The sequence below is a fragment of the Artibeus jamaicensis genome, unplaced genomic scaffold, assembly GCF_021234435.1.
Source record: "Artibeus jamaicensis isolate MK-2021 breed Jamaican fruit bat unplaced genomic scaffold, CSHL_Jam_final scaffold_847, whole genome shotgun sequence".
Lineage (NCBI taxonomy): Eukaryota > Metazoa > Chordata > Mammalia > Chiroptera > Phyllostomidae > Artibeus > Artibeus jamaicensis.
The window spans coordinates 21,988,527-22,015,686 of record NW_026522057.1 but is presented as its reverse complement, the minus strand read 5'-3'; the positions used below and the strand labels follow the sequence as shown (position 1 = coordinate 22,015,686).

Sequence of the window (27,160 nt, the reverse complement as noted above, 5' to 3'; positions counted from 1 at the left end):
GTCTCCCAGACCGGGTCCTGGAGAAACCAGCAGCCTGGGCTCCAACCGGCACAGACAGAAGCCCAAGAGCCTGCTGAGTCATCGGTGGGGGCGGGGGCAGGAAGACGCCCGCCGAGTGAGACAGGTGTCTTAAAAAGGTTTTAAAAAACATCTAGACAAAATCTTAAAAGACAATAACCACTCTACTCCGGCCAAACACCACAGAAAAAGCTGTGATCCCAGTGTCACCTCACCGGCACAAGCTGACTTGGGGACCTGGAGTCTACCTTCGCCTGACCTTTGTTGACGAGGTGCCTTCCTGATCCTGGGGTATCAGTGAAGACCCTGTTGGGGGAGGGCAGTCTGGTCTTCCACCACCCTGCTGGTGCAAGGGGCTTCGCCTCACAGGTGCTATCAGAGAAGGCTGGAAGGAAGTGTGGACCTGCACGGCCATCCAGGGTAAGGAGGCCACCCCTCACCCTGCAGTATCAGGAGAGGCCGCGCCGGGAGCGGTAATAAGTCCAAGGACCCCCTCACACTTGGCGGCCATCAGGAAGCCCTCCCCACAGGTGTGAACAAAAGCTGAACGGGGAACGTGTATTTACATTCCCCCCTGGAAGAAGAAAAGTGGCATCTGTCTTCCCCCACCGAGCAGCCTCAGAGGAGGCCTGCTGTAGCCTGATATTTAAATATGATGCAGAGTTTCATAACATGATGCCCCCAGTGTCCCGGTTTCAATAGAAAGTTATTTGTCCCACTGAGACCTAGGAAAATCCCAACTTGAGTGAGAAAAGGCCACACTCACCCACATGCAGATGACAAAGATGTTAGAATTAACAAAAATGTTAAAGTGCTTATCATAAAAATGCCTCAAAGAACAGTTGTGAATACCCCTGAAATAATAAAAAATGGAGCCAGCAAAAAAAAAAAAAGAAAGAAAGAAAAAAGAAAAAAAAGCCATAAAGAAGAACCAAATGGAAATCTCAGGACTTAAAAATACAATCACCGAAATAAAACTCAGTGGCTGGGGGGAAGAGCAGACCTTAACCCTGATGTATGGACATTTACTTTGAATGCGCACCATCCACATAAACCAGTGAAAAGACAGAGACTGGCAGAGCGGGTGAAAAAACGTGACCCCGCGACCTCCTGTCTAAAACTCGCTTCCAACCTGACTCGAGTCAGCTGGGAGTAAAAGGATGAGAAAAGAGATACCGTGTCAAGTTTAATCAAAAGAAAGTGGAAGTGGCCTGTGTCAGCTTCAGATGACAAAGACCTCGAAGCAAAGAAATGGCCCGGGACAGGAAGGGACATTATGTAACGAGAAACATTCGCAGGTTTCTAAGTCTGCTTCAATTTCTGTATCTTTTTGACATAGAAATCCTAACTGCGTATGCACCAAACCACAGAACTAAAAAATATATGGGACAAAAGCTGAAAAGAAGGAAATAAAAACAGAAGAGAAGTAAACAAATCCACAATTATAACTGAAGGCTTTAACATCTTCTCAAAATTTGACAGAAGAACTGGATATACATCGACAGTTATAGAAGAACTTAACAATACTATCAACCAATCGCATCTAATTAACATTTTAGAACACTCTATCTCCAACAGCAAAATACATGTTCTTTTCAAGGGCCTCTGGAACATATACCAAGACAGACCGTATCCGGGCTCACAAGACACATTTCAAAAAAATCTGAAAGACTTGAAATCACAGGGAATGTACTTTCTGACCATAATGGAAGTAAAATAAAAATCAACAACAGAAAGATAACAGGATAATCTCTAAACACCTGGAAAATGAAACAAAACACTTCTAAATAATACAGGGGCATGGAATTCTCAAGGGAAATAAAAAAAATACATTGAACTGAATAAAAATGGAAACACATATCAACATTAATGGCACACCGTGAAAGCAGTTCTGAGAGGGAAATGTACGAGATACCAAATGCTTACAATAGAAAAGGTCTCCAATTGATATGAAATACTTGCACCTTAAGAAATTAGAGTGTTTTGATTTGCGTTTTTCTACTTGGCTCGTGGGGTGCTTATCAGCCGTTCATGTGTCTCCTTTGGAGAAATTCATCTTCAGACCCTCTGTTCACTGTGATTTTTATGTTGGGGCGTGGTCGGTATTCTTTACAGATTCTGAGTCTTAGATCCTTAGTAGATGGACGCTTTGCGAGTAATTTCTCCCATTTCGTCAATGGCCTTCTCACTTCCTTGATGTTTTTCTTTGAAGCACTAAATTTTTCATTTTGATAAACTCCAGTTTGTTTTTCTTTAGTTGCTTAAATTAAATTTAAATGAAAAGAAATTATATGCCAATAAATATGAAATGTTAGGTGAAACGGACACATTTCTAGAAAAATATAACATCCCTACAACCAGTGGTGTGTTGGTAACTGCTTAACAATGGGTTTTCCGAGCCAACCACACACACACACACACACACACACCCCCTCATGTGTAGCATTTACTGAGTTCGTGGTGGGGATAGTCCCACTACAGCCAGTTCCAAGCTACCGAGGTGCCATCACTGAGTGCGGGGTGGGGCAGATGGGCACGAATGGCTCCGAAGAGCCGGCCTCCAGTACGACCCTGAGTTGCAACACAAGAAGTGGAAATCTGCCCCGTCTTCCTGCAGATGTGGCCCCACCAGCCACAATCCACTGTCGTGCAATTGCTGGTGCTGCAGCTAGTGAGGAACGACATCAGCACTGTCCCACCAGGGTGACAGCCCAGGAACTCACACCTGCTCCTTGCCTGGCTCTCTTCTGAGGACCATTACTGAGCAGTGGCCCTGCCTGGACCTTGGAACCTAACCAGGCAAGTGCAGACTCGTTATCAAAGAATGTCGGTGACCAGCTTCTAGGAACAGAGGCTCAGAGTTGGCCAGCAATGTGACCAAGGTCACACAGCAGGATGTGGCAGAGTTTGATTAGAATCCCAGCCTCTGAACTCTCATCCCAGCCTTGGAACTGTGCAAACTTGATTTTTGCCTATGAACTCTCTTCACCTGTGCTCCTGGGCCCCTCCTGCCGCCCTGCACTGGTGTGGGAATCGATGGGCTGGAGGGTACCCCAAGGCCAGGTCTGCTGTGCCTGCCCAGTTGCTTAGGAAGCCCCACATGCTACAGCTGGGGGAGAGAGTGGCAAGGCAGGCTTTGAGCTGTGAGCAGAGGCCAGCCCCCGCAGGACCCAGTTGGTGGGTGGGTGGGTGAGGTTGATCGGAGGCCCTGGGCACTCCCCAGAGGAGGCGGGTACCCCTGGGGCTGTTCCGGAGGCTGCGGTTACAATGGAGAAATAAAGTGTGGGCTTCGGAAGCAGACAGGGCCAGCTGGCGTTCCAGCTCCCCACGTAGGTGCTGTGTGGCACTGGGTGAGGTGTCACAACATCTTTGAACCTCTATTTCCTCTTATCAAGAAGCCCAGTCCCCCAGTGGCTGTGAGACTCTTGAGGTGCTCGGTAAGAGGAGGTGCCTCTCCTTCCCCCGGCTGACTCAGCTTTCCCCTGCTTAGGGGATCCTGGTGGCTGACAGGGTACAGGTGGAGTGCAGGGCTGATGTGACCTTTCATGTCCCCCATTACCCATCTCAGGAAATTCCTAGCATGGCCAGGACGTGGGGCGGCCTCCTTAGGGGCTGCTCTGGGGGAGAGAGGGTGCGGAGGCAGGAGTGGGGGATCCATCCCCAAGGAAAACCCCCAAACATCCCGAGTACAGAAGACCTTTCTGACATCCTGAGTTGCTCCCACAAGTAGTGGGATGAAAAGCTGCTCAACCTGGCCCAGTGCTGGAGCAAGCTGTGGCCAAAGGACAGGGGGCCAGTGGCAGGGGTCCAAGCTCTGCTGTGTGATCTTGGGCAAGTCATTGCCCTTCTCTGGTCCTCACTATTCCCTTCTGTAAAGGGCAGGGGTTGGCCAGCTCAACCCCGGGGTCCCTCTGGCTGTGGCCGTTGGATATTTCCAGCCTCTGCCCAGCCGTGTCTTTCAGAGAAGTGGCCCAGGGGGACTTCCCTTGGCTCATGCAAAAGCTGTGCCGCAGGCTCCTGGGGCCAGAGCCATAAACCGGGCTCATAAATGCCTGGCAGGGTGGCAGGGCTCCCTCAGATTAAAAGTGGTTTCCAGACCGGGTTGAGAAAGGACCTTTCAGGGCAGAAGGCAACAGGGCAGAGGGTGCCCAGCTCCCCAGCCTTCCTGGGCCAAGCCCCTAACTTAGTCATCTGCCCCTCTTCTCTGTTTCCTCCTTCCCCTCTTCCTGCCTCCCCCCCTTCTGTCTGGAGATAAACTTGGGCGCTAGTCCTGCCTTGCTGTATGGCCTTGCCCCTGCTACTTCTCTCTGGGCCTCGGTTTCTCTGACTAGCCTCGGCTAGCCTCGGTCCTGGCTGGTAAGGAGGCCAGGGAGACAGCGTGGGAAAGCCCTCCCCGGCAGTAAATGAGCGTGCATTTGAGAGAGAGTGGGTCCCTTCCGCCGACAGGAAGAGAGCTGTGTGAGCACTCCTCCGTCAAACTGGAGATTCCTCCAGGACAGGCTGTGCCCCTCCCTCAGATCAGAAGACCTTCAAAAGGGAGAGAGGGGCTTTGCCTAACCCCAAACTCCTACAGGGCAGGAGTGTGTTTGTCCCATCGGACTCGGTGATCTGTGTGCTCAGGGGCTGTCTCCCAATCAGGTTGGAAGCTTCCCAAGGGTAAGGATCGCACCTCCCCCAACAGGGAGGAAGCTCCTGAGGGCCAGGCAGTTGTGTCCCACTTAGTCTGGGGACCCCGCAGAGCAGGGGCTCTGGCTCCCACCCTGCCCGTTCTCCTCTGCCTTCCTTCTTTACAGCCAGCACTCAGGAGGCAGGCGTTGTATGGGGCTGGCACTTGGGGACCAGCCTCGGATGTCGGGGAGGACGGAGGCTGCACTTGGACCCAGGGGAAGCGGAACAGGAAGGTGGTATTAGGAAAAGCTGTGGTTCAGAACGAGGTGCCCGCCCCACCCGGTCACGCTGACAACTGTGAGCTCCCAGGGCCAGGCCGGGTGATTCAGGCTGGCGCTGGGGCTGGTTGGCTCTCAGACTTGGCCGAGCCCTGACTGGCCTCACCTTGGGTCCCCTGGGGGTGGGTATCACTGAGGCTGGGGTCATGGGGCTGATGCTGGGGAGGAACTGGGGAGGGGAGCAGGAGGTGAGAACCTCACCTGGTCTCCCTGAGTCAGGGCTGGACAGCTTTCTGAGGCTCAGCTCCCCAGTCCTCCCCTTGTACAGATGTGAATACTGAGGTCACAGAGAGGGTGCCCAAGGTTGCCCAGCCAGTCTGCTGTGTGACAGGGCTGTAATCCTGGCGAAGTGCCCTGTCCTTTCTGCTTTGCTACCTCTTGGGGGGACCCAGCTTGTGCTGGTGGGAAGCCTCTCCTTCGCTCCCCTCCAAGTGGACAGAAGCCCCATTCCCACCCCACTGTTAGCCCAGATCATCCAGGGGAGAGCCAGGGCCCGTCAGAAAAGATTTCCTGTGCCTCTCATTCTTCTCCCAGTGTCATAGTTCCTCCTCCTTCTCTCTGCGGTTCTCCTGGTGCTTTACGTGAGACTTTCCAAAATGGACCCCAGGAAAGGCACAAGTGGGAGCACACTCGGTGGAGGAGCCTGGAGTCACAGCTGGGGAAGCTTTGAGCACAGAACCTCCCTGAGAGTCTTGCTTAATATCCACGAAGGTTGAGTCCCACTCTCCTTACAGGGCTGGCGGTTTGCCTTTTCACATGGTTGTGTAGGTATTTCTTATGATGTGCTGGGTGTCCATCCTTTGTCCGACTAAGAATGACGATAGTCTCCTCCAAGGGGAAATTTAACTCATTCAGTCACCAGCTCACTTCAGGAGCATCAGTAATGAACAGGCCGGGCCCTGTTCGTGCTGGGCGCTGGGCGCTGGGCACCGGGCTCTGGTACATGGACAGGGCCCCTGCCCTTGGACAGAACTCAGCTCTGCTGGAGGAGACAGGCATTTAGCATGAGAAGGAAATAAAAGCAATTGGACAGGGGCCAGTTCCACCCACCAAGCGAACATGATTTTATTTACACAAGGTTTATTAAGAAGAATTTTCTCAGAACTCTGGTAGGATGAAAAGAAAAATTTCCCCATGTTTGTTTTTTGGGCTGCGCCTTTAAATCCTTTGCAGTGAGTGTAGCTTTTAGATGTTTCCTTGACTCCATGAGCCCCATTGTCTGACTGTGTGTTCACCTGCGGACCTCTCCCCTGGTTTCTGCTCTGGTCTAAGAGTTCCATCTAGACCCCCCAGGTCACTGTCAAAATCTCGGCTCTGGAACCTGGTTCTCGGTGCTCAGTGGGGGTGGTTCACATGGCTGCGGACGGGTGAGGCCTTGGTGAGGAGCAGGGGGGCCAGACTCCCCTTTCCGCCCCACAGGATTCCAACCCCTAAGGGGACTTCAGAGGCTGTGAGCAGGACGGGAACGGAGGCCGATCCTTGGAGCAAAGGGGCCAACCAGGCAGAGACCAGGTCGGATGGGCCTGGCTTGGACGCGGGCCCAGGCCACAGGAAGTCCATGGCCCATCATTGCATAGATGACAGGGCCTCACAGGCTTGGGGCAGTGTGTCCAGGAGAGTGACAGTAGGCAAAGGCAAAGGGTGCTGCAGGGAGCAAGTCCCCTCTCAGGGCCTCAGTTCTGTGACCTTTGAAGTGACCTAGCCAGCTCTGGCGGTCTTGGAAGAGTGCCTGGGAAGTCGGCACCATGAACCCCTTGGAGCAGGTTGCCCAGGGAACTGACCAGTCAATAAGGAGGGGGCACATTTGACCAGGGAATGAAAACCCAGTCCTGGCCCATGAGGTTCTTGTGCCTCTTTGTGTGCTGTGTCACCTCTCACTGGAGGGTCCCTGACCCCAACCTGGACCGGGAGCCCATGTGGTAATGTGTGATGTTATAACTGCTGCATCCGTGTGAGATGTCCCCAGCTCCTTGAGCTCCATGAGGTCATGGGTAGTGTCCAACCCCAGTGGCCGCCAGGCCCACAGCACAGCAGGCAACGCCAGGGGGCTGGGGGGTGCTGACTCTGCACTGGATCCCAAACTCTCACCCCTACCCTGTGCCTTCCTGGGTCAGGAGATGGGGACCCGGATCAGGCAGATCATCACACCCACGCCCTCATGACCCCTGACCCCAGGAGCCATGGGTGCTATCTCCTGAAGGCCTGGGGATCCTGGGATCAGCCTATGAAACATCATAGCCACGTTGGAGGGTAGAAGGGAGGACCCCGGGCCCCCGTGGGCACATGGCAAGTGAGGAACTCTGACTTGTCTGAGGTCTGCAGTCAGGGAGCACCCTCCCCTTCCCACCCAATGTACCTCAGGGCACAGGGCGTGTGTGCAGAGCCGGGGTCTCAGGGCCTGGGGGGGGTGCAGAGCACTCAAGAGTGGCAACCTGGGGAGACTGGGTAACATCAGGAGCATGGGCTCGGGGCTGGACGACTGTCCTGAATGGCCTGCATGACCCTGGGTGGCATCAGCCCTCTCTGAGCCATGCTTTGTGCGCCTGTGCCTGCCTTGCTGGGGCGCAAGAGACCCCGTGAGCTCCGGGGAGGGCTCGGAGCAGGTACTCAGTGTGTGTCCTGCCTCCTTCCTCCAGGGGGGCAGAGCCTGAGGATGTACTTTGCTGGTGTTGGCAAAGTTAAGGTCGTGGCCACAGCTACCCTGCCTCCTGCCAGTTCTGGGTGGGAGTCCAGGTTGGGTGGCAGGGGGTGGGGAGGTGGAGATGCCACCTGTGGGGGACCTGAGTCCTAGAGGGGGACAAATTTGGATGGTAACAGAGCTGCCCTTCCCAGACAAGGCAGCAGGAGAAGGCAGGAAAGGGGTGGGGCAGGGGCTGTTGACAGCTTCTAGGGTGTTGGCTGCAGCCTGTCTGGTAAGACCTGGAGCCTCGATGCCAAACACTTAATGAGATTTACTTTGTTTTCTCTGGAGCCAGGTGAGGTGCTGAGAGCTGGCTGTCAGCCTCTGCTTGGCAGCTGACTACTGTGTGACCTGGAGCCAGGCTCGGCTCCTCTCTGGGCCTCAGTCTGCAGGTCCATGACCTTCCCGCCTGCACTCCAGCACTGCCAGATCCAGTTGAATGCGCTGAGTCACCCGATGGCTCCCAGACTTAGTTTCTTCATCTGCGCAGTGGGCATAAACACAGCCACCGTCTGGGAGGAGGCCAGGGGATGTGTTCCCAGCACCCAGGCTAGGGGAGAAAGAGGGTGATCAGTGCACGTCTGTCTGCAAGCAGCACGAGGCTGGGGGAAGGGAGACGCTGGGGGAAGCAGGATGTGAAGGGGGGCCGTATAGGCTCTGGGGACTCAGGTGCCGTCTGCGGCCCCCTCCCAGTGTCTGTCTTTCTCTCGCTCTCCTCGCTGCTGGCATTGCTCTGCCTCAGTCTCTCTGTGCCTGCATTTCTCTGTGTCCCTCTTTCTCTCCCTCTCCCTTCGTTCTCTGTTTTGTGTTTTCTTTGTCTCTGTCTCTCTCTGGTTTTCAGTCTGCTTCTTTCTCATTTTGTTTCTCTGTCCCCTCTGTTCTCTCTCTTCTCTGGAGGTGCCTCTGGCTGCACGGAACCGTAGGGCCAGGCCAGGGTGGGGAGAAGGCCTGAGTCTTCTCTCCGATGTCGCTGGGCTTCCCGAGGCTGCCCAGCCAAGTGCCGGGGTCAGGAGACGGAAGCTGGAGAGCCCATGAGCTCTCCAGGGGGTGAGGGCTGTGCCCTGTGACTGGGGAACATGGGGGAAGCTGCCAACAGGCTATGGGAAGGGGGCCCAGCAGACATTGGCTCCTACTTTTACCATCCCTTCCTCCGTGCCTGCGACCCCAGTCCTCAGCACAGTGGAACCCTTGTACCATTGTGGGTTTATACATTTTCATTTAAATCAGCTTCCTGATCCCCCAGAGCTGAAAGCCTGGCCAGTCCTTTTCCCTATGAAGTGTGCAGTCTTGCCTGAGTGACAAGAAGACTGGGGCTAAAGCAGGTGGTGTCCTAGAGTGGAGCCTGTGGGGGCTGCTTAGAGAACAGAACCCTCCTTGGAAGCCAGGGCCAATCTGGGAGGGCTCCCTGGAGGAGGTAGACTGCGAGGAACAGGAAGGAGACTAACATGCACTGAGTGCTCACTGGGGGCCGGGCAGTAATGGATGCTTTATAAATGTCACTTCAATGTCTTCATCTGTAGAGTGGGGATAGCACAGCTACCACCTGGAAGGTGTCAAGGGCTGTCATGTTATAAAGTCCAACACCTGGTACACACAAAACAGCAAGCGCCATTTCGCCGATGAGGCCAAAATAGCCCCAGAATGGTCAAGTGGCCTTGTGTCAAGTGCTGGTCCTCTCCGGGCTTGTTATCGGTGACATGTTGGGTTTTCTGAGCAGATCTGTGGAGTCCCAGGCTCCTCCAAGGGCTGTAGGAACTTGCCGGAGGGGGAGAGGTGAGCAGAGGGGTTTGGAGCCCCTATTCTGCTTGGCCCTGAGGATCTAATCTTGTATCTGTTTTAAGTGTGAACCCACAGACTTCCAGGTCACTCTCTGAAGCCTCCTCTTCCCTTGTCTTTCTAGGAATGTATGTGCCCCTACTTCCCCACCCAGCCATCAGGGCCCTCTCTGAGGTGTGCCTCTGCCCCCAGGCCAGCCCAGAACTCAGACCAGACCAAGGCCAGCAGGGGCTGGTGGCCTGGGCCTATGTCTTGGGAGGCTCCATGGGGTGGGCGTCAGAGTGACTCGGGGGAGGTGGCTGGGAGTGAGTGTCTCCTGAGTCCTCCTGCTATCAGGCCTCTGTGCGGGGCCAGCAGGCCGGACTCCGGATGGTTTTGCCCTTCCCAGGGTGGAAGTTGGGGGGGTGTGCGATGCAATAGGAGGGGCTGAGGCCACGCGGCCCCTGCAGCCCACTAGCACCAGCAGCCCATGAGTAAAAGCTACCCTGGCTCCACCATCCTCAGAGATGGTAGAATGTAGCATTAACACACCATCCTTGAGGATGGGGTTCCAGCCCTGCTTCCATCGTCATTAGCAGAAGACCTGGAATGTGTTGCTTAACCCCCTGAGACTGAAGTTCCTCCTCTTCAAACAGAAATACTAGCAGAGCTCACCTCCTAGGTTTGATGCTGACAGGGGCCTGGCCCAGAGCTGGAGCCGTGGACGTGCTCAGAGAAAACCGGCCTCCAGTTTTACCATCCCCGCCCTCCAAGCCTGCATCCTTGGTCCTCCAAGGAGAACAGCAGCGGGAAAGGCCGGACCAAGAATGAGTGCCTCCACTGGACTGAGCTGCGCTGGTGGAAGGAAAGAGGAGAGTTCAAGGAACGATGGAGGGCCGCCCAAGAGTCCAAGTGTCTGACTCTGGAGCTGCTTTTCTGTCCTTTGTCCCACTTTGCCTCTAGGAGGCTGTGTGTTCTTAGGCGAGTGGCTCTCCCTCTCTGGGCCTTTTTGTCCCTGTGTGTTCAATGAGGCAGGTGATCTAAGCTTTTTGGAAGGACCAGCTGAGATTCGAAGCCCTGTGTTAGGCCATGCCCAGCAGAGGTACTACCCTTACTCCCTTGGCAGGAACAGTCCCCCAGCTCCGACGGAGCCAGTAGGAGGTGCTGGACCCGGTCCGATCTCCCACAGCGGGTTTTCAACTGCAGCCGGGTTGGCTGACATTGGAAAATACTGGATCTCTGCTCTAGCAGCTGGAAGAGAGAGCCAGCCGACCTCAGAGAAGGAATCCCAACCCCCTCCACTCCCTATCTAACCTGGGGTTTGCTAAAACAGAGAATGCTCATGGAGGAGGGTCCGAAGGACGCCCAGCAGACAGTCCTGTGGATGCCCCACCCCCAGCGTGTCTGTGCACCGAGCCAGAAGTAGTCATAAGGATGCTGGGAATCACCTGGTTCAACACCCTTGCTGTGTTTACTGAACCCCACCCAGGTGTGGGGGAACTTCCTTCAGTTTTCAGGGCCCGGAAGAGCCCGGCTTCTCTTCCTCAACTGGGTTAGTTTTACCTTGTGAGCCCCATGATTCATGAAATTGATTATATTCCCCTTTTCCCCTGGGCCACCAGGGAACTCAGAACTAAATCTACCACCCAGACAGGACCCCTGTCTTTGTCTCCCCGCCCCTCACTCTTTGACTTAATTTTCTCACTTAATATAAAATCGTATCCAGGGTGTGTTTTGGAAGCTGTCTCAGATCTTTTTATTAGAATGTGGGAAGCAAATTCATGAGGGAAATGAAGTGTTGAGCCTGTCTGGGGAGTGGGCACGGGAAGAAGAAAGGGACAAAGAAGAAAGAGGAGAGGAGTCAGGGAAGACGGGGTGGGCGGGGTTTCTGGAGGAAGCCCGGAGTGAGGGCAGCGGGGCGGGGCACGCGGAGGGATATGATCAGGACAGCGGCTGGGCACAGAGTGAAGGGGATGCATTATCAGGGGGTCTGGTCTGGGGGGGGACTTGAATGCCAGGCTAAATGTCCATTTGTTGAGGATCAGCTGTATCGCAGGCACTTTGCATAGGTCATTTACAGCTTCTCCATTACTCCGGATGCTATAGATTAGGAGACCGAGCCTCAGAGGAGTTAAACCATTTGCCCAGGGTCCTGAAGTCTAAGACATGGCTGAGCCCAGACTGGACCCCCAGACAGTAGGGCCCCGAAGTCTAGGCTTTGTGCACTCCCACGCTCCTGTATGCTGGGGGCCGAGGGGCGCTGCAGACAGAAGGCAACGATGTGATCAGATGCACGGTTTCCATGGATCACTGCTGTCTGTGGCACGGAGTACAGTGAGCCTGGGGGCTGGGAGGCAGCTCAGGTCTCAGCTGAGAGATGGCATGGCTGGGACAAGGGCCATGCTTGGGGTGGGGGAAGGGGTGGAGGGGAAAGAATGGGGCTAAGAGAGGTTTGGAAGGTAGCGCTGACAGGTCAGGGGCGACTGTGTTGATGTTGGGGTTGAGGGAAGGGGCAAATCGAAGAGGTTGCCTGGGTTTCTGGCTTGGGCACCTGGGTGGAGGCTGCACCATTTGCTGAGATGGAAACAGGCCAGCTGTGGGCAGGCAAGCAGGTGAGGTGCTTGGGAGGCTGCTCAGTCCCCTACTTTTGAGGGTGAAGCTGTCTCCACCGACCACAAGACCCTCAGGCCTGTATCGTGTCCAGCCATAGTGCTGCTGAGGCTGCCACACAGACCTTGACGTTCCAGAGTCCAGGAGGGAGTTGGTCATTCCCAAAGGCCTCTGGCGCACAATGGAGACTCGGACCTGGGGTTTGGGCTCTGAGAGGACCAGGTGGACTCACGACCCTCACTACTTCCTGCTATTAAAGTCATTTAATAGCAGGAAGGGGCACATTCCTCCTGGCCTGAGACTTTCTGGCCTCGAGGGAAGCAGTGAGCACCCTGCTTTCTCACGAAGGCCAAGTCAGAGCCTCTGAGCTCCCTTCTTTATCCTCCCAGGGGTCCAGGATCTTGCCCTGTGCTCCAGGGGCACAGGACAGGGTCAAGGTGACCCAGAGGGGTGAGTCAATGTAAGAGGCTGAGAGGGCCCAACAGGTGGTGAGAACTCTGACTTCTAGAATAGCACATGTATACAAAAGGTGTCCAGGAGATGTTTTGTCAGTAAGGGAATGAATGAAAACCTTGGATCAGGCCTTGGCTTCCTGTGACTTTACAGGGTCATCACAGATATGTCATTGCTCTTCTCTGAGCCTCGGTTTACCCAGCTGGAAAACCAGGGGCCCTGCCAGCTGCGAGGCCTGCCTTTTGAAGGGTGCTGTGTCTGTGGTGCTCGGGGTGCTGCCAGGGGAGAAGGGCCACAGGGCTAGCTCTGCTGACCCTCCCCCGCTCCATGGCTGTCTCAAGCAAGCTCAGAGACAGGCTGTGTGTGTGTGTTAGGGACAGGGTCCCCCGGAGCAGAAGAGCTGGTGTCAGTGATCACGGGAGCAGCCCAGACCCACTCTGATGAGTTCCATGCCCGACAGTGACAAGGATCACTGGGCCCAGGTGACAGATCTCATCAGCATCAAATGACGTCTCCAACCAGTTATTTCCTCCGTCACCTTCCGGACCCACCCATCCATGAACAGTCGATGTTGGGGTCTGAAGCTGCCCAGGGGTCAAGGCTGACTTACAGATGGGTTTTCTTGACCTATAGTACTCTGTTTTTAAGAAATCTTGAATTTTAATACTTGGCCAAACCAGTCTCTATTCCCTTTGCCACAGTTGCCACTCCTCCCTATTGCCTTGCACTTGGCAGCTTCCCACACCATGCTGTCTGCCTGACCCCTGAAGGCATCTGAGTTTGAACACTCTGGTCTAGCTGACAACCCTATCTTATGAAGCCTGGAAGCCTGAAGGGGGTGCATACTCCTGGACTGAAGGAATTCTAGATTATCTGAGGTTAGAAGAGCCCTTGAATGCCAAGTGCTGGTTTTCCGATCTCTGCTCTGCTGTCATTTCCCCAGATAAGCCTACCGGGATCAGCCCACTCAGAACACACCCCATCCAGTCCGCCCTTTACCCTGCTTCCTCCGAGTCTCGTCCCTCCTGACACCCTGGTCTCTACCCTGCAGTTTATTCCGTTTGTCTTGCTACTTTGCATGCACCTTGAGGGCAGGGACTTTGTCTAATTCACTAGTGTGTCCCCAATGCTGAGAATAATGCCTGGCACATGGAAGGTGCTGAAAAAAATCTTGAAAAATGGGGGAAATGAGGCCTTAAACATGGTAGCACCGGCATCATATACCCTCCCTGCTGTGATTTCCCTGGGTTGATCCAGGGGCATCTGGGAATCATGCTAGAGTCCCACGGTCACCCAGCAGCTGGCAGGCCACCCCCCTGCACGGGGCTGCCTTTGAGGCCATCCCAGTGGTATATTCTACCCAGAGGGGAGAGGTGGCAGTTATGTCCTTCTGTTCCCCTGCTCCTATTCTTCCCAGATCTGACCTAATGAGTCTGGAATCCCAAGTTCAAATAGACCACAGCATGGGTGCGCAGGAGGTGACTTTTGGGAGCTCCGAGCAGGGCAGGGACCTGGGGAGGTCATGGTGTCTTAACAGAAATGTTCTCAGAGCTGGAGGAAAAAGGGAGGAAGGCAGGGAGCAAATAGCCCAGGGCGGGTAGAGAGGCCAGAACAGGAAACTCTTTTTATTTTTTCCTCAAAGGGAGATTATTTTCTTACATTAGCAAAAACATTTGCTCACCAAAGCTTTTCAAACAATATATAAAAGCATGCGGAAGAAGGTAAAAGGACCTGATGATCTGCCTCCCAGGGCTGAAGCCAAAAACTACGAGCCCCCCTGGGTTCAGATGGCCCGGACTCAAATCATGCCTCCGCCACTTTCCAGCTTCAGGTCTCAAAAGGGCCCCTTAATGTCTCTGCGCTTGGTGTTCTCGTCTGTAAAATGGGGGTGCACTGTCGTTCCTCTCAGTCTCTCTGCCTGCTCTGCTCTTTCCCCCTCCTCCTCCAGTTCTGAAAACATTTCTTTTATGTCACCGCGACCTGCTCTGGCCCTTGAACTGCCCGCACGCTGCAAAAGTCACCTCCTGCACGCCCATGCTGTGGTCTGTTTGAACCTGGGACTCCAGGCTTAATTGGTACCCGCCACCTAGTATTGTTGTGAGGATTAGATGTGTTAGTACGTGGAAGGGAGTTACAACACTGCCTGGCATGTGGTGAGGGCTACACATGTGTTTGCTAGCATGTTGTCATCATCATCATCGTCATTGTGGCCATCATCATCGTCATTACTATCATCTTTGCAGACGGTTCTTTATGTACCAACCTACCCTCCTCTGGTCTTTTCCATCTAACCACCCACAAATCCACCCACCAATCCACCCACCTATTCATCCACTCCATCTACCCACCCATCCACCCACCCACTCCATCCACCTGCCCATTCGTCCATCCACTCCAGCTACCCATCTATCCACCCACCCATCCATCCACTCTATCCACTTATCCACTCTATCCATCTATCCACCCAACTACCCACCCTTCCACCCCTCCACCCACCTATCCACTCATCCACTCTATCTACCCACCCATCTATCCATCCACTCATCCATCCACCCGTTCACCCATCTACCCATACACCCATCCATCTGTCCTTCTCCAATGGGAATATGCCCATGTGCTGTTAGGGAATCTGCATTTTATACTCCACTTTACATTCTGTTGAACAAAATGGCCCTGGTCTGGTTAATAGGGGCGGGTGGGTGGAAACCTCACATCACTGAAGTGCTGTTTTCCTGGGCTCTGCATCCATGGGCAAACCAGACTTTGTCTAGGTGCCTTTGGGTGTAATCAGTGTTGTAGATCAAGAACATTTGTCATCAGATATGTTGGCAGTAAGAAAGATCATTCCAGGAAGATCTGCAAAATCAAAAGTAACCAAATAACTGTTTATGCCATTTTTATGTTTCCCATCTCCCTCATCGGGCTGGGGGTTCCTGGAGGCAGAGGCTGTGTCCCCCTCTTGTCCCATCAGACAGTGTTTCCCTAGACAGGGGTGGTCCTTCTTTCTCCATCTCTCTCTCTTTGCCATGACCCACCCCAGACCAGTGAGCCGAGGGAGTTCTGGTGGGGCATCCTTTATTCCATCCTGCTCAGTGGCCGCACAGAATGAGAGGACCCCATGGCTGTGGAGGGCTGCCCTGTGATTCCTGAGGGAACCTTCCGCCTCATCACCTGCCACGCCCCCACGGAGGGAGCATGCCACCTGTAATCCATCATCTCCACTCAGAGGTCTAATGGACATGTCTAACAAGTCCAACGTGGAACAGCCAAGCCCCCACTCAGCTTGACCACCCCCCACCTTCCAATCTCTCTGATGACAACTCGATCCTTTTTGCTGCTGGGGCCCCAAACACTCCAGTCATCCTTGCGCCCTCTCTTTCTCTCGTACCTGCATCCAATCAGTCAGCAAAGCCTCTCGGTTCCATCGTCAAGACTGATTCAGAATCCAACCACTTCTCACCACCCCTATTGCTACTCCCCAGGACCAAGCGACTGTCATGTCTTGCTTGGATGACGGGGAACAGTGCCCCTGCATCATCTGCTGTTACCCACACTTTCCTCTTGTAGCTTATCGCCTGTCTCCCCAGAATACCAACGCCTCCAGAGCAGGGATCGCAGTCTGCTTTGTTCGTCCCCATCCTGAATGAGTGCCGAATACAGAGCAGGTGCTCGATGAATGTCTGTCAAATGAACGAACGGAAGTCCATAAACACCCTGGGAGTAGGCGGGAACCAGCATTCGCCAGAGCCCTGCAAGGGCTGGCTCCCACCTAACCCTAAAAAGGGGGTTTTCAGAAACGAATCAGCCCCCCTCAGCCCGTTGCTCTGAGCTCCTTCTCAAGTGCCCTCCCCACTGGCTGGCCAAGGATGTGTAGCCAAGGTGGCTTCTGCCACCTCTGGAGTTGAGGTACAAGGGCATAACCTCACCTTTGGGGGGTGGTATGGTGCTGTGAGTCAGGTGGGCACTTCCTGTCGGTGCGACCTGCAGCCCGGATTCTCTTCCTGTAAGGTGGAGATACTAGTGATAATCCCTGGCGTTTCCTCTAGTGAATGCCAGGTGCCAGGTACTGCACCGGGCCTCTCACACTTAGCCCATGTAATCCCCACATCGACCCAAAGAAACAAGTACTATCATTGCGACTTTCATCTTACACGGGAAATGGAGCCGCAGAGCCGTGAACTACCCCAGCGCGTAGGCTGGGCTGCATCGGAGCCCAGGCAGTTCAACTGCATTGGGCTTTGTACACTGCCTGATCTCCTCGCATATGAGATAAGATCTGTAAACTGCTTGGTCCAAGATCCAGTCAACCCTTGGAGGACGCTGACCTCGTTAACAGTGTGGGGTCAGGCACCAACTGTGAGGATGGAGGTGGAGCCAGGGAAGGGGGACGGGGGCTGCTGCCCCACCAAGGGCACCAGCTGAAACCTTCTTCTCCAACCTCCAGAGAAACCTCGGCGCCTCCTCCCCTGACCTCCTGGACTGACAGGCCTGAATGAGAAGGGCTGGGCGTGGAGCCAGGAGGTGGGGACTTAGCTCAGGCAGGCTAATCAGGTCTCGGAGTGAAATTAAAAGGGAGGAGGAAAGCACCGACCCGTCAGAACTCACACTCCTTCCTGGCTACGAGGTGCCCAGGAGGGGAGCTGGGGAGACAGGGCGCAGGAGGGCACAGGATGTCCACACAGAAAGCTGTGCGGCTGTCCCTGAAGAAGCCCACCTACGCAGTGTGTGTGGTGGGCGTCAAGACGTATGTGGATGTTCGCAGGTGAGACCTGAGAGGTGCCCAGCTGGCTGCAGAGGGCTGGGCTAGAAGGAAGGACACCAAGGCAATGGGGTGCATGCCTGGTGCCTGTTCTAACAGCAGAGCAGGTGGAGTTGGCTGCAGAGCCCGGGAGGAGAGAACAGCGTTCACCTCGGGGCGCTGGCTCCTGGGCCCAGGGTCAGGACGCTGGGCTGGAGCCCTGGTAAGAGTTCAGGCTCTGAGGTCCGGTCTGTGCACTCTGGTGCCCAAGTGGAAGTGTGTGGAGCATCGGGATGAACTGTTGCCCAAGGCGGGGAGCAGGCCTGGGCGTCCCCCGGTTTCTTGCCAACGACCTATCTCTCTGAAGTGGAGGGGTGGGTTGTGTGGCAACCTGATCCTTGGAGGCTGACCAGGGCGATAGGCATCAGGAGGGAGTGGTTAGGGGATGATGCCATGAGTTAAAAAATGAAAAGAACTTGCAGCAAGATCTGGAGTTTGTGTTCGCCAGGGTGATGGTGGTGGTGGTGGTGGCAGCGGCGGTAATGGTGACTATGGTGACATCTGAGGGGCAGTGGAATCATCAGCTTCTCCTCTTGACCCAGATCCTCTCTGTCCTGGCTCTGCCCAGATCAGGGCAGGCCCGGGGATCTGGCCCAGGCTCAGTTTCCGCCACCTGGCCACTGATGGAGTCAGACCTGAGGGTCTCTGGGGGCCTCTCCAGCTCCGACAGACTAGCTATGGATTCCATCTTGCTGGATCAGATAAGGCTGGAGCCCCTGCAGATGGGGGGCTCAGGGCAGGAACCCCTCCCAGAGGGGGCTGGGGCTGAGCTCCTATCCCCCTTGGGTCTTAGTACCTGTGTTCTCCCAGTCCAGTCACTGAACGCTGGGCCCGGCTTCCCAGCTGGGCCAGGGGAGCCTCTGCCCCAGAAGCCCTCCCCACCCCGTCTCCAGCCGTGGAGCCCCAGTGACAGGCTGGGGAAGGAGATCTGGGAGCACCGGAGGTCAGAGGTTGGCTGGAGGTCACACTGGGGACCCTGCTGTGGGGTTGGTTCTCTCAGAACTAAGTGGCCAGCAGAGACCCCATTTTCTCTTGCCCCCTTTTTTTAGAGTACATTTTCCAATCACAATTGGCATGAATATTATGTTCGTTTCAGGTGTGCAGCCTAGTGACTAGACATTTATATAACGTATGAAGTGATCGCCCCCATGCATCTAGACCCATCTGACACCGCGCATAGTTACGACAGTACCACTGATTATCGTCCCAGTGCTGCTGTACTTCCCATCCCCGCCCCTTGCCCTTTTGACACAGGGCTGCCAGACTTAGCAATGAGAATTGCAGACCGGTTAGGTTTGCACTTCAGATAAACAGCAATTTTCTTTTTTAGTGCAGTAGTCCTGTCCGCTGTTTTGCCTTCTACGACTTCAGTTACCTGTGGTCGACTGGAAAGATTAAATGCAAAGTTCCAGAAATAAACAATTCATAGGTTTTAAGTTGCGCACTGTCCCCGGTAGTGTGACGAAATCTCGCATCGTCCCCTTCCATCCCGCCTGGGGCGTGAATCATGCCTTTGTTTAGCATCTTCGTCACGTGGCCTCGGCCTCATCTGACGTCGTCACAAGGAATAGAAGGGTGGGTCCCGGACAATGAGATATTTTGACGGAGAGAGAGGCCACAGTCACATAGCTTTTATTTCAGTACCTTGTTATAATCGTCTCATTTTATTATTAGTTATCGCTGTTAATCTCTTGCTGTGCTTCATTTATAAACTAAGCTTTATCGTAGGTGTGTGTGTGAGAAAAGAGCATGGCGTTTATGCATAGAAGCACCAGCCATGGTTGCAGGCACCCACTGGGAGTCTCAGAACCCCCTGCAGATAAAGGATGACTAATACATTGAGTGGAACATACTTGTATTCAAAAAGTCTGCTGTTTGGCTGAAACTCAGATTTAGCTAGGCCTCCTGTGATTTACCCGGCAACCCCGTTTCAATGCCAGGAGAAGGGGAACGGTCTCTAGGGGACCTCCTCCTCCTGATTGCCGACCCCTGTGCTCGCCCTGGGGGGCTGTCTCTGGAAGGTGATTTCCAAACCGCTGGCCCTGTGCGGTGCCCTTGGCTAGGGCCAGAGGCATCTGACTGGGAGCTGGGAGGTCTCTGACGGGGTGCTTGGGAGGGCTTCCCCTCTGCTGCTGGCTTGCTGTCGGGCCTGGGCCACACCACTGGCCCTCTCTTAGCCCCAACAAGATGAGCTTCGTCCCCTCTGGTTCAGCAAAGAGTAGAAGGGCCCAGACTCTGGAGCTGGATAGACCTGGGTCCTCATTTTAGCTCCCTCTACTCATGCAGAGCAACTCTGGGCAAGCTGCCACACTTTTCTGAGCCTCAGTTTCCTCATCTGACAAACAGAGAAACAATAGTAAGCACTTTAATGGGGCAGGAGGAGGATCTATGAGATGTGTGTGTGTGTGTGTGTGTGTGTGTGTGTGTGTGTGTGTAGGGCCCCTTGCATGCTGGGTGTCCCGGGAGTGGGAGGTGCTCACGGCAATGACGGTCCCCTGGGCCCCCTTTTCTCCAGGATCTGCTCTTCCCATCATGCCTCAGAGGGTGGGAGGAGCAGAAGACGGACCAGGGTGCACATGGTGGGACCACAGGACGATGCTGACTGTAAATCTCCTTTGGGGTCACCAAGCACCTTAGCGTCCTCACGTGTGGCCTCTGCCCAGCTGAAGGGGACAAAGAAGTTGTCTGTGTTGTTTGTAGCTGCAGTGTTCTGCTTGATTGTGGGAGGGGCTGCTGCTTCAGGGTCCTGAGTGAGCACTTTGAGTCCCTCAGGACACTTCTGCCCCAGTGTTGGTAGTGATTAGGGTTGTTGCCACCAAGACGCTAAATTAGAAAACAGAAGTTTATTCTGCAGTGGATTGGAGGTCTGCCGTGGATGCAGAAAGGAGAGTGTGGAATTGTCAGGAAAGGTGGGAGATGTGGAGATGGTGTTGTCAACCTAGAAAAGCTTTAAGAGGAGCCTGCATCTCACTCCCAACAAAGAAGCTGCACTCGATAATGAGCTTGAGGCTCCCCTGCCCCCATTGCTAGCTGCCTTGCCAGCTGAGGTCAAATAAGAGGTTTCTATTTAGCCCTGCTGGTAGAAAGGGGAAGGCCCCCAGAAGAGGTGTGCCAGTCACCTGAGTTTGGAGTCTGAATTCTCCAGGGGAGCCTGGGGAGGTGGGCGTGTGGTTTGATGTCATGGGAAGTGATTAATTCTCCCAAGTGCTGAATGGACTGGCGATCTGGAGAAATATTTGTGTTTGGGATAATTGTGTGCCCCAGGGTGTCTCAGCCCAGGGAGCCCTTAGAAATCCCCTGACTTAGCGTGCGCGGCAGATCCTACCCCCCACCACTGCAGTGAGCCAGCTCACCACGCTGCCCCCTTGGGTCTGGCCAGATTGCCCTTGCTGTCCATGTCCTTGCTTGAAGGTGGTCCCCAGAGGACACATGCCAAAAAGAGAGGGGCTGGGCAGCATGGGGAACCCATTAGTGGCCCAGCCTGGCCCTCCTTGTCTTCCCAGAGGCCAGAGCCCTGGGCTGGAGGCTATAATAAATGTTCATTCTTAGGGATGGAGGAGAAGGCTGGCTGGGGTGCGGGGCGGGGACATTCTGGATTTTTCCAGCCTCCCTCAGTCCTGCAAAAGCATCAAAGCAAAAGGGACCCTTTGGATCAGAGGTGCCAGACTTTGGAGGTCACGGTGGGGAGGTGGGTCTCTGTAGGACCTCTCAGAGAGCCAGAGAGAGGATCCAGACCACTTCATTTTGGGGGGGGGCTCCCTGTACAGAGTTATAAAACTTGTGGTAAATATGTTCTTAATGTTTACAGGAGTAAATTAATGCTTTTACCGTGCACAGAGGTACAATGAGGTGTAACTGTGCTCCTTCGTGGTGATTATTGTACAAGATCGATGCCTCACCAATCACCGTGACTGACAGGTTCCCATGGTGGGGCTGGGGCACGGGTTTAATGCCCATGAGGACCTTTTCTCCTCGCTCCATCCTGTTGCCACGTCACATTCCTTTACTGATGTTAAAGTTTAAATTTGAGGGTTCTTGGAGCATAGGAGGCCAGAGTTTCCCATAAGTCCCATGGGGCCATGAGAGGCCTGTGTGCTGTGGACTCTTGATGTGGAAAGGTGTGTGTGTTCTTGAAACAAAATATTGTTCACCAGGGAGGGCCTCGGAGACTGGCCACCCTAGTTCAGGTCTTCCTGTTGCTACCCGCCCTTTCTGGACCAGCTAGGCAAGCTCCAAGGTCAGCCACTCTCTCCCGCCCTCCTCCGCCCCACCGCCCCTCCCCTGCACCCTCTCCCCTTCTGATCGTTTCCAGCCTTGGCATTACCTTCCCCTTTTCCCCTCCCAGCTCCCATCACTTCCAACCTCCAGTTTTCTCTCCTCCTTCTGAGACCCCACCCTTCTGTTCCTCATGGGCTGGGGCCACAGGGCTGCAGGCTTGAGACAAGCCCCCTCTCCCGAGCTGGTGCAGCCTGAGAGAAGACTATTCCCGATGTAAGACATGAGGTGGGGGCCGTTCCCTTGTGATGGGGATTCCTCTTTGATCCCAGAATGCTTTCCCTGTGATGTGCTGTCCTCTGCTCTGTCCAGAGAAGCTTTCAGTCCTCCCTCTGTGGCTTCTCAGCAACTGGTCAGCTCTGCCAAGTGGTTCTGATGCTCAGAGAAGGGGGTGGGACGTGGAGCCAGAAGGACATGAGAGTCAACTCGATGATGGCTGGAAGCAGGACCGCTCTTAGTCATAACTACTGGCCGGGGGGGTCAGCTGGTCCTCACAGACTGTGTGAACTTGGCCATCACTTAGCTTCTCCGAGCCTGTTTTTTTCCATGCTAGATGGCGATACCTGTTGTTTGTACCTGAGAGTTTGGCCCCCACTTGAAAGATGCAGAATCTCATCGCCCACAGAGCCCAGGCACACTTGTCTTCATCTGGCACATGGGGAATCTGTGGCTGAGAGCGGGGGAGGGACTCGTGATTCCAACTGTCCATCTGGGCCCTCTTTAAGGGACATCCTGGTCCCCAGCCCCTGTCGGCCTCTGCTGGGAAGGCCTCTGGGTGAAGCTGCTGCCCCTCCTCTCCAGCCCCCATCCCCGGGCAGGCAGCGGTCCACTGAAAACAAGGCCTGGCCAGCCGGGGCCCTCCTTCCAGGGCCTGGATGTGCCCCTTCCTGAGCAATGACAGGGAGACGGCACCGAAACTGTTCTCTCTGGGTAGGGGGGGGGGACACGGCCACAGCCTCTGTGATTCTGGACTTTGGAGAAAATGCCTGTGGAGCTGTGGATTGTCAGCCGCAGCCGGCACTTGACTGGAAGCCACAGCAGGCCAGGGTCTGAGCCTGTGTGGCCTGTACCCCACTGTGGTCATTTAACAAACCTTAGCAGCCACTTGCTCTGGGACCAGCTCCGTGCTGGGCTATGGCACAGGGAGATGCTACAGCCCATGGTGGGGGTTCCCCTGGAGCCAGAGAACTTCAGGATGTGGGTGCTAACCACCGCATGGCTCATGCGTTTCTTGGTCAGGTCGGAGAGCGAAGGGAGGGGCAAGAATCCTCTTCCCCGGGCTGTGCCTGCTGCCCCCCACCCTTTGTGGCAGTCGTGACAATGATGGCAGCGGGGTCTCAGTGCTCACAGTGCTCACTGTATTGTGTCAACTGAATCTCACAACAAGCCCACGAGGTCGGGACTGCCATGCTCCTAATTTTGCAGACAAAGAAACTGAGGCCCAGAGAGGTCGAGAGACTGGTCTGGGAACCTTCTGTGTTTCTGGGGCTCTGCGGGGGCAGAGTGGGGGCAGGATGGGGGTGGGCTTTGGGGTCAGACCCAAGCAGTGTCAAATCCCTGCCCTGCCACGGTTACCCTCTGGGTGACTTCCCTCTGATTATCAGCTCATCCTCTGCGAAAGGGGAGAGGAATGCTGACCCCCTTCGCAGCAGGCAGGGGCCGTGGGGAGGGGCTTGGGGTGGAGTAGACCTGTGCTGTGGACTGTGATGTACTCGCCAAGCGTGGGCCCTGCCCTTGTCACCCTGAGGTGGTTCCTCCCTCCTTTCTGGGGCTCAGGACGTGAGTGTTGAGACCCTGTGTGCCCCTGGGGATCCGCTATCCTTCGAGCCTGGGACCCGTGGGGGGACTGCCTGGCTCTGTGGGACTGTCGGCCACGGTGGGTCTCAGCTCCAGGCAGCAGGTTCCACAGAGCTGGCTGCACCAGCGAGGCCTTGCTGGGTCCTGCTGACTGGTCCCCCGATATCTCCTGTGGCTTCAGTTCAGGGATCTTTAATCCAGGACACTTAGAAGGTGGCACCCCGGGGGCTCCTGGACCGCAGGTGGCTCGCCAGGGGTGAAGGGGAGCCCTGGCTGCCCACTAGCTTGCTCTCCAGCCTTTCTATTCAGTTCTGCATTGTTCTTCCCTCCTGACCTTGCCTCTTTCCTCACGGTGCCCTGGGCAACTCCCCAAGCACACTGGTCCTTCGCTTCCTGCCCCCCTTATCCGCCCACCCATCCAGAGGCTGGATCCCTGCCCATACCCTAGTTCAGGGGTCGGGCCCTTCCAGCCCCGGAGCCTGTCCCTGAGGGCTGGGGAAGTCCCAGTGGCAGGTCGGGTGGAGGGCATGGGAGGAACTTCATCGTGGTGGCTGTGTTTCTCCTTCCCCTAGAAACCGACTGGGAAACTTGACTTAAGGTGTGGCCTGCGCAGCCTCAGTGGGTGGGAGCTTCTGGGAGACAGGTTCCAGCCAAGCAAAAGGAAACGTTTTCTAATTACCTGAGCCCAAAGCACAGAGAGGTGTGAGGCGGTGAGCTGTCTGTCGCGGGAGGATTCGACCTTGGAGTCCTGTGCTGGGAGGGGCTGGCCAGGGCGACCCCTGAGACAAGGCCTCTGCAGATCCCCGGCCAGGGGCGTCCAGGCTTTCGGTGTCTCTGCGTCCCACTGGAGGAAGAAGAATCGCCCTGGGCCACACATGGAATGCTCTGTAACATGTCATCATAAAAAAATCTCATAAGGTTTTAAGTAAATTTACGATTTTGTGTTGGGCCGCGTGTACAGCCATCCTGTGGGCCATGGGTGGGACACCCCATTGTACGGTCTCCTCACCTTCGGGCAGGTGGAGGCTGGGAGGTCACAGGCACCGTTCTCTTGGCCTGCCCTGGCCGCACCCCTGCAAGGTTCAGGCGTGTGTATGGGGAGGGAAGAACATGGCTTCTCTGCCTCGGTGCCCCCTGTTCTGCCTGGGCCTTCTCTACCAGCTCTCAAGGAACCGTATGGAGAAATGGGTGCCATGGAGTCTCAACATTTCCCTTCTTCCTTCCTGGTCAGCGCACGCAATGCTCATGTTAACGTCAGCAGGGCAGAGCACGATAGAAGACAATCCTCCTCCCTTTGCCAGTTGTGTGACCCCAGGAAGTCACCTAATGCCCCCGAGATTTCTTCATCTGCCAGATGAGGGCAATAGCACACACCCTGGAGGGTCGGTGTGCGGTGCGGGCGAGATCACAGGTGTCAGAAATGGAGCACGTGCCTGGCACGTCCCGTAGGTGCTTGAAAGTGCTGCCCAAATATACTCACCCCAGTGTTACCCGTGAGACGTGCTGTCCCTATGCCTTCACGGGTGGGTGGGCACCTACCTTGCCTAAGCGAGTGGGCATGGCTGAGGATTACCTATTGATTTGCAATTCTCTGCCCACTCCCCACCCCCCCACCGCACCTCCTCTTTGAGACTCTCTGAGAATTGACTCCATTCTCCTTGCACCTCTTTCCTGACCTGGAGCCCCAGGCCTGCTCTGGGCATGCGGTGAGGGACGCAGCAGGGTGGGTCAGGCAGGACGCTGCTGTGGCCGGCACAGAGGGACTGTGCAGGGGCCTCACGGGGGTCTGGACCTGTGCCGTGGGGACGGGGAGAGGACATGGGGTTCCGGCCGGAGTGGGCTGAGGTGCACGGAGGAGGAGTGATAGGAACAGTGGCGATGGCACCTGACACTTATTAAGCACCTACTGTGTGCCGAACACTTTACTTTTTATTTGTATTTTTGTTTTAACACCTGTTTTTTCGTTTGTCTTGTAAAAGATTTTATTTATTTATTTTTAGAGAGAAGGGAAGGAGGGAGTAAGAGAGGGAGAGAAACATCAGTGTGTGGCTGCCTCTCATGTGGCCCCCACTGGGGACCTGGCCTGCAACTTAGGCATGTGCCCTGACTGGGAATTGAACCAGCAACCCCTTGGTTGGCAGCCCGTGCTCAAGCCACTGAGCTACACCAGCCAGGGTTGAACACTTTAAATATATCAGTTCATGGAATTTCCCAGCAGCCCTAGCCAGTAGCTCTTTGGATTCTATCCATGTGACATGTGACAGAGGAGGAAAACCAAGGCTCAGGGCAGTCAGGTGACAAGATTTGAGGCCCCCTTCCCGAGTCTACACCCTGCTCCACAGAGAAGGTGCCGCTTGAAGTGGCTCTTCAAGAATGCAAAAGATGGCCCCTGCCACACCCCACCGCCACTGTTACTTCCTGCAGAGATGGGGAAGGGCACAAGGGGCAGAAGGCAGGTGAGGGCACAGCTCGTCATGGTGACCCTGGAAATGATGATAAAGATCATGACCGTCACACTGCTGGGGTGTCTCCTGTGTGGTTACAACTGTAGTTCCCCTCATTGACACGGCTACTTCAAATTCATCACTTTGCCTGTGAGTCTGGGGACACGCCAGGGATGCACCTGGGGGCTTGGTCAGGTCTGGGGGCTGTGCCAAAGCGAAGCAGCCAGGCAGGCAAGGATTAGGAAGCTCCCTCGGGGCAGACTGGAGAGCTGGTGAGGCAACCCCACTGGGGGGCACCCTGGGGCCCACCCAAACACCCATGCCTTCCTGTTCCACCCCTAAGAGCAGCCCTTAATCCACAGCACCCCACACAGATCTGGGAGCCTGCGAGAGGAGCAAAGGCCCGAGCCTGCCTGGCACATGACCTGCTAAGTGTGAGCACTGGTGGAAAACCCAGTCCCCCTGCTTGCGGGCTGCGAAGCTCACGCTGGGGTGGCCTCAGCTCTTTTGCATCTTTTTACTCTGAGAGGCAGCCACCTGGATGGAGGTGACAGGGGCAGGGAAGGCAGTGGGGCCAGGACTCAGGCCTCTCTTATAGGGCAGGTGACCCCTGGGCCTCAGCCCCACCCATCATGTGCCTCCTGAAGGAAGCCACTTTTCTCCAAGGCCTGTCTGGATCTTGTACCAGGGACTCACCTGGCACTTGCAGGGGAGAAAGAAGCCGAGGCCAGGATCCCAGCGCCCCAGACAGGGGCGAGCTGAGGTGTGAGCTGCTGAGCTAGGCGAGGGGGCAGGAAGGAGGTCAGGCCAGTCTCGGAAGCCCCTAAGACCCCCAGAGGAGTGGTATCAGTTCTTTACCCTCTTCTTCTTCTTCATCATCATCAGCAGCAGCAGCATTGTTATTGTTGTTATTACTATTTTCTACCAAGACTCCAAATACGGGGTTGTGTGGCCAGGGCTGTGACTTGGAAATGTCAACTTTTGCCCAAAGCTGGGGATTGGCTTCCCCAAACCCCCCACCCCTCAGAAGGGCTGTGCCTGGAGATGGCATCCCTGGGTGGGGTGAGGCAGGGGTCTCCCACAAGCTGGCAACCCTGCTGCCACCCGCTGGCTGCCTCAGCTCGTGTCTGCTTGCTCTGGGGATGTGCAGGCAAGGGCTCTGGGGCCCGGCAGGTGGGGTCCAATCCCAGCTCCGCCGCCTCCCAGCTCGGCCGTTCCAGGAAAGCCAGTCCTGGTTGCCCTGGCCTAACGCATAGAACCAGGGTTTGCAGTGCCCTGGTCCACGCCAGACACCGAGCTGGGCACGGGCGATGGATGAAAAATGCATCATCCAGTAAACACGCTGGGTGACAAGTTCGTGGTTAAAATGAAAATGGGTCATGGG

The 27,160-nt window shown here is 55.2% G+C and overlaps 1 protein-coding gene across 1 annotated transcript in view; it reads left to right on the top strand.

Moving 5' to 3' along the window:
• Window positions 1-17,075: 17,075 nt before the first annotated feature.
• PADI1 (peptidyl arginine deiminase 1) overlaps window positions 17,076-27,160 on the top strand; it is a 31,169-nt gene continuing 21,084 nt past the window's right edge. Inside the window, exon 1 of the mRNA XM_037154790.2 lies at window positions 17,076-17,224. Coding sequence (XP_037010685.2) covers window positions 17,133-17,224 — 92 coding nt within the window. The 5' untranslated portion in view covers window positions 17,076-17,132. The remainder of the gene's footprint in view (window positions 17,225-27,160) is intronic.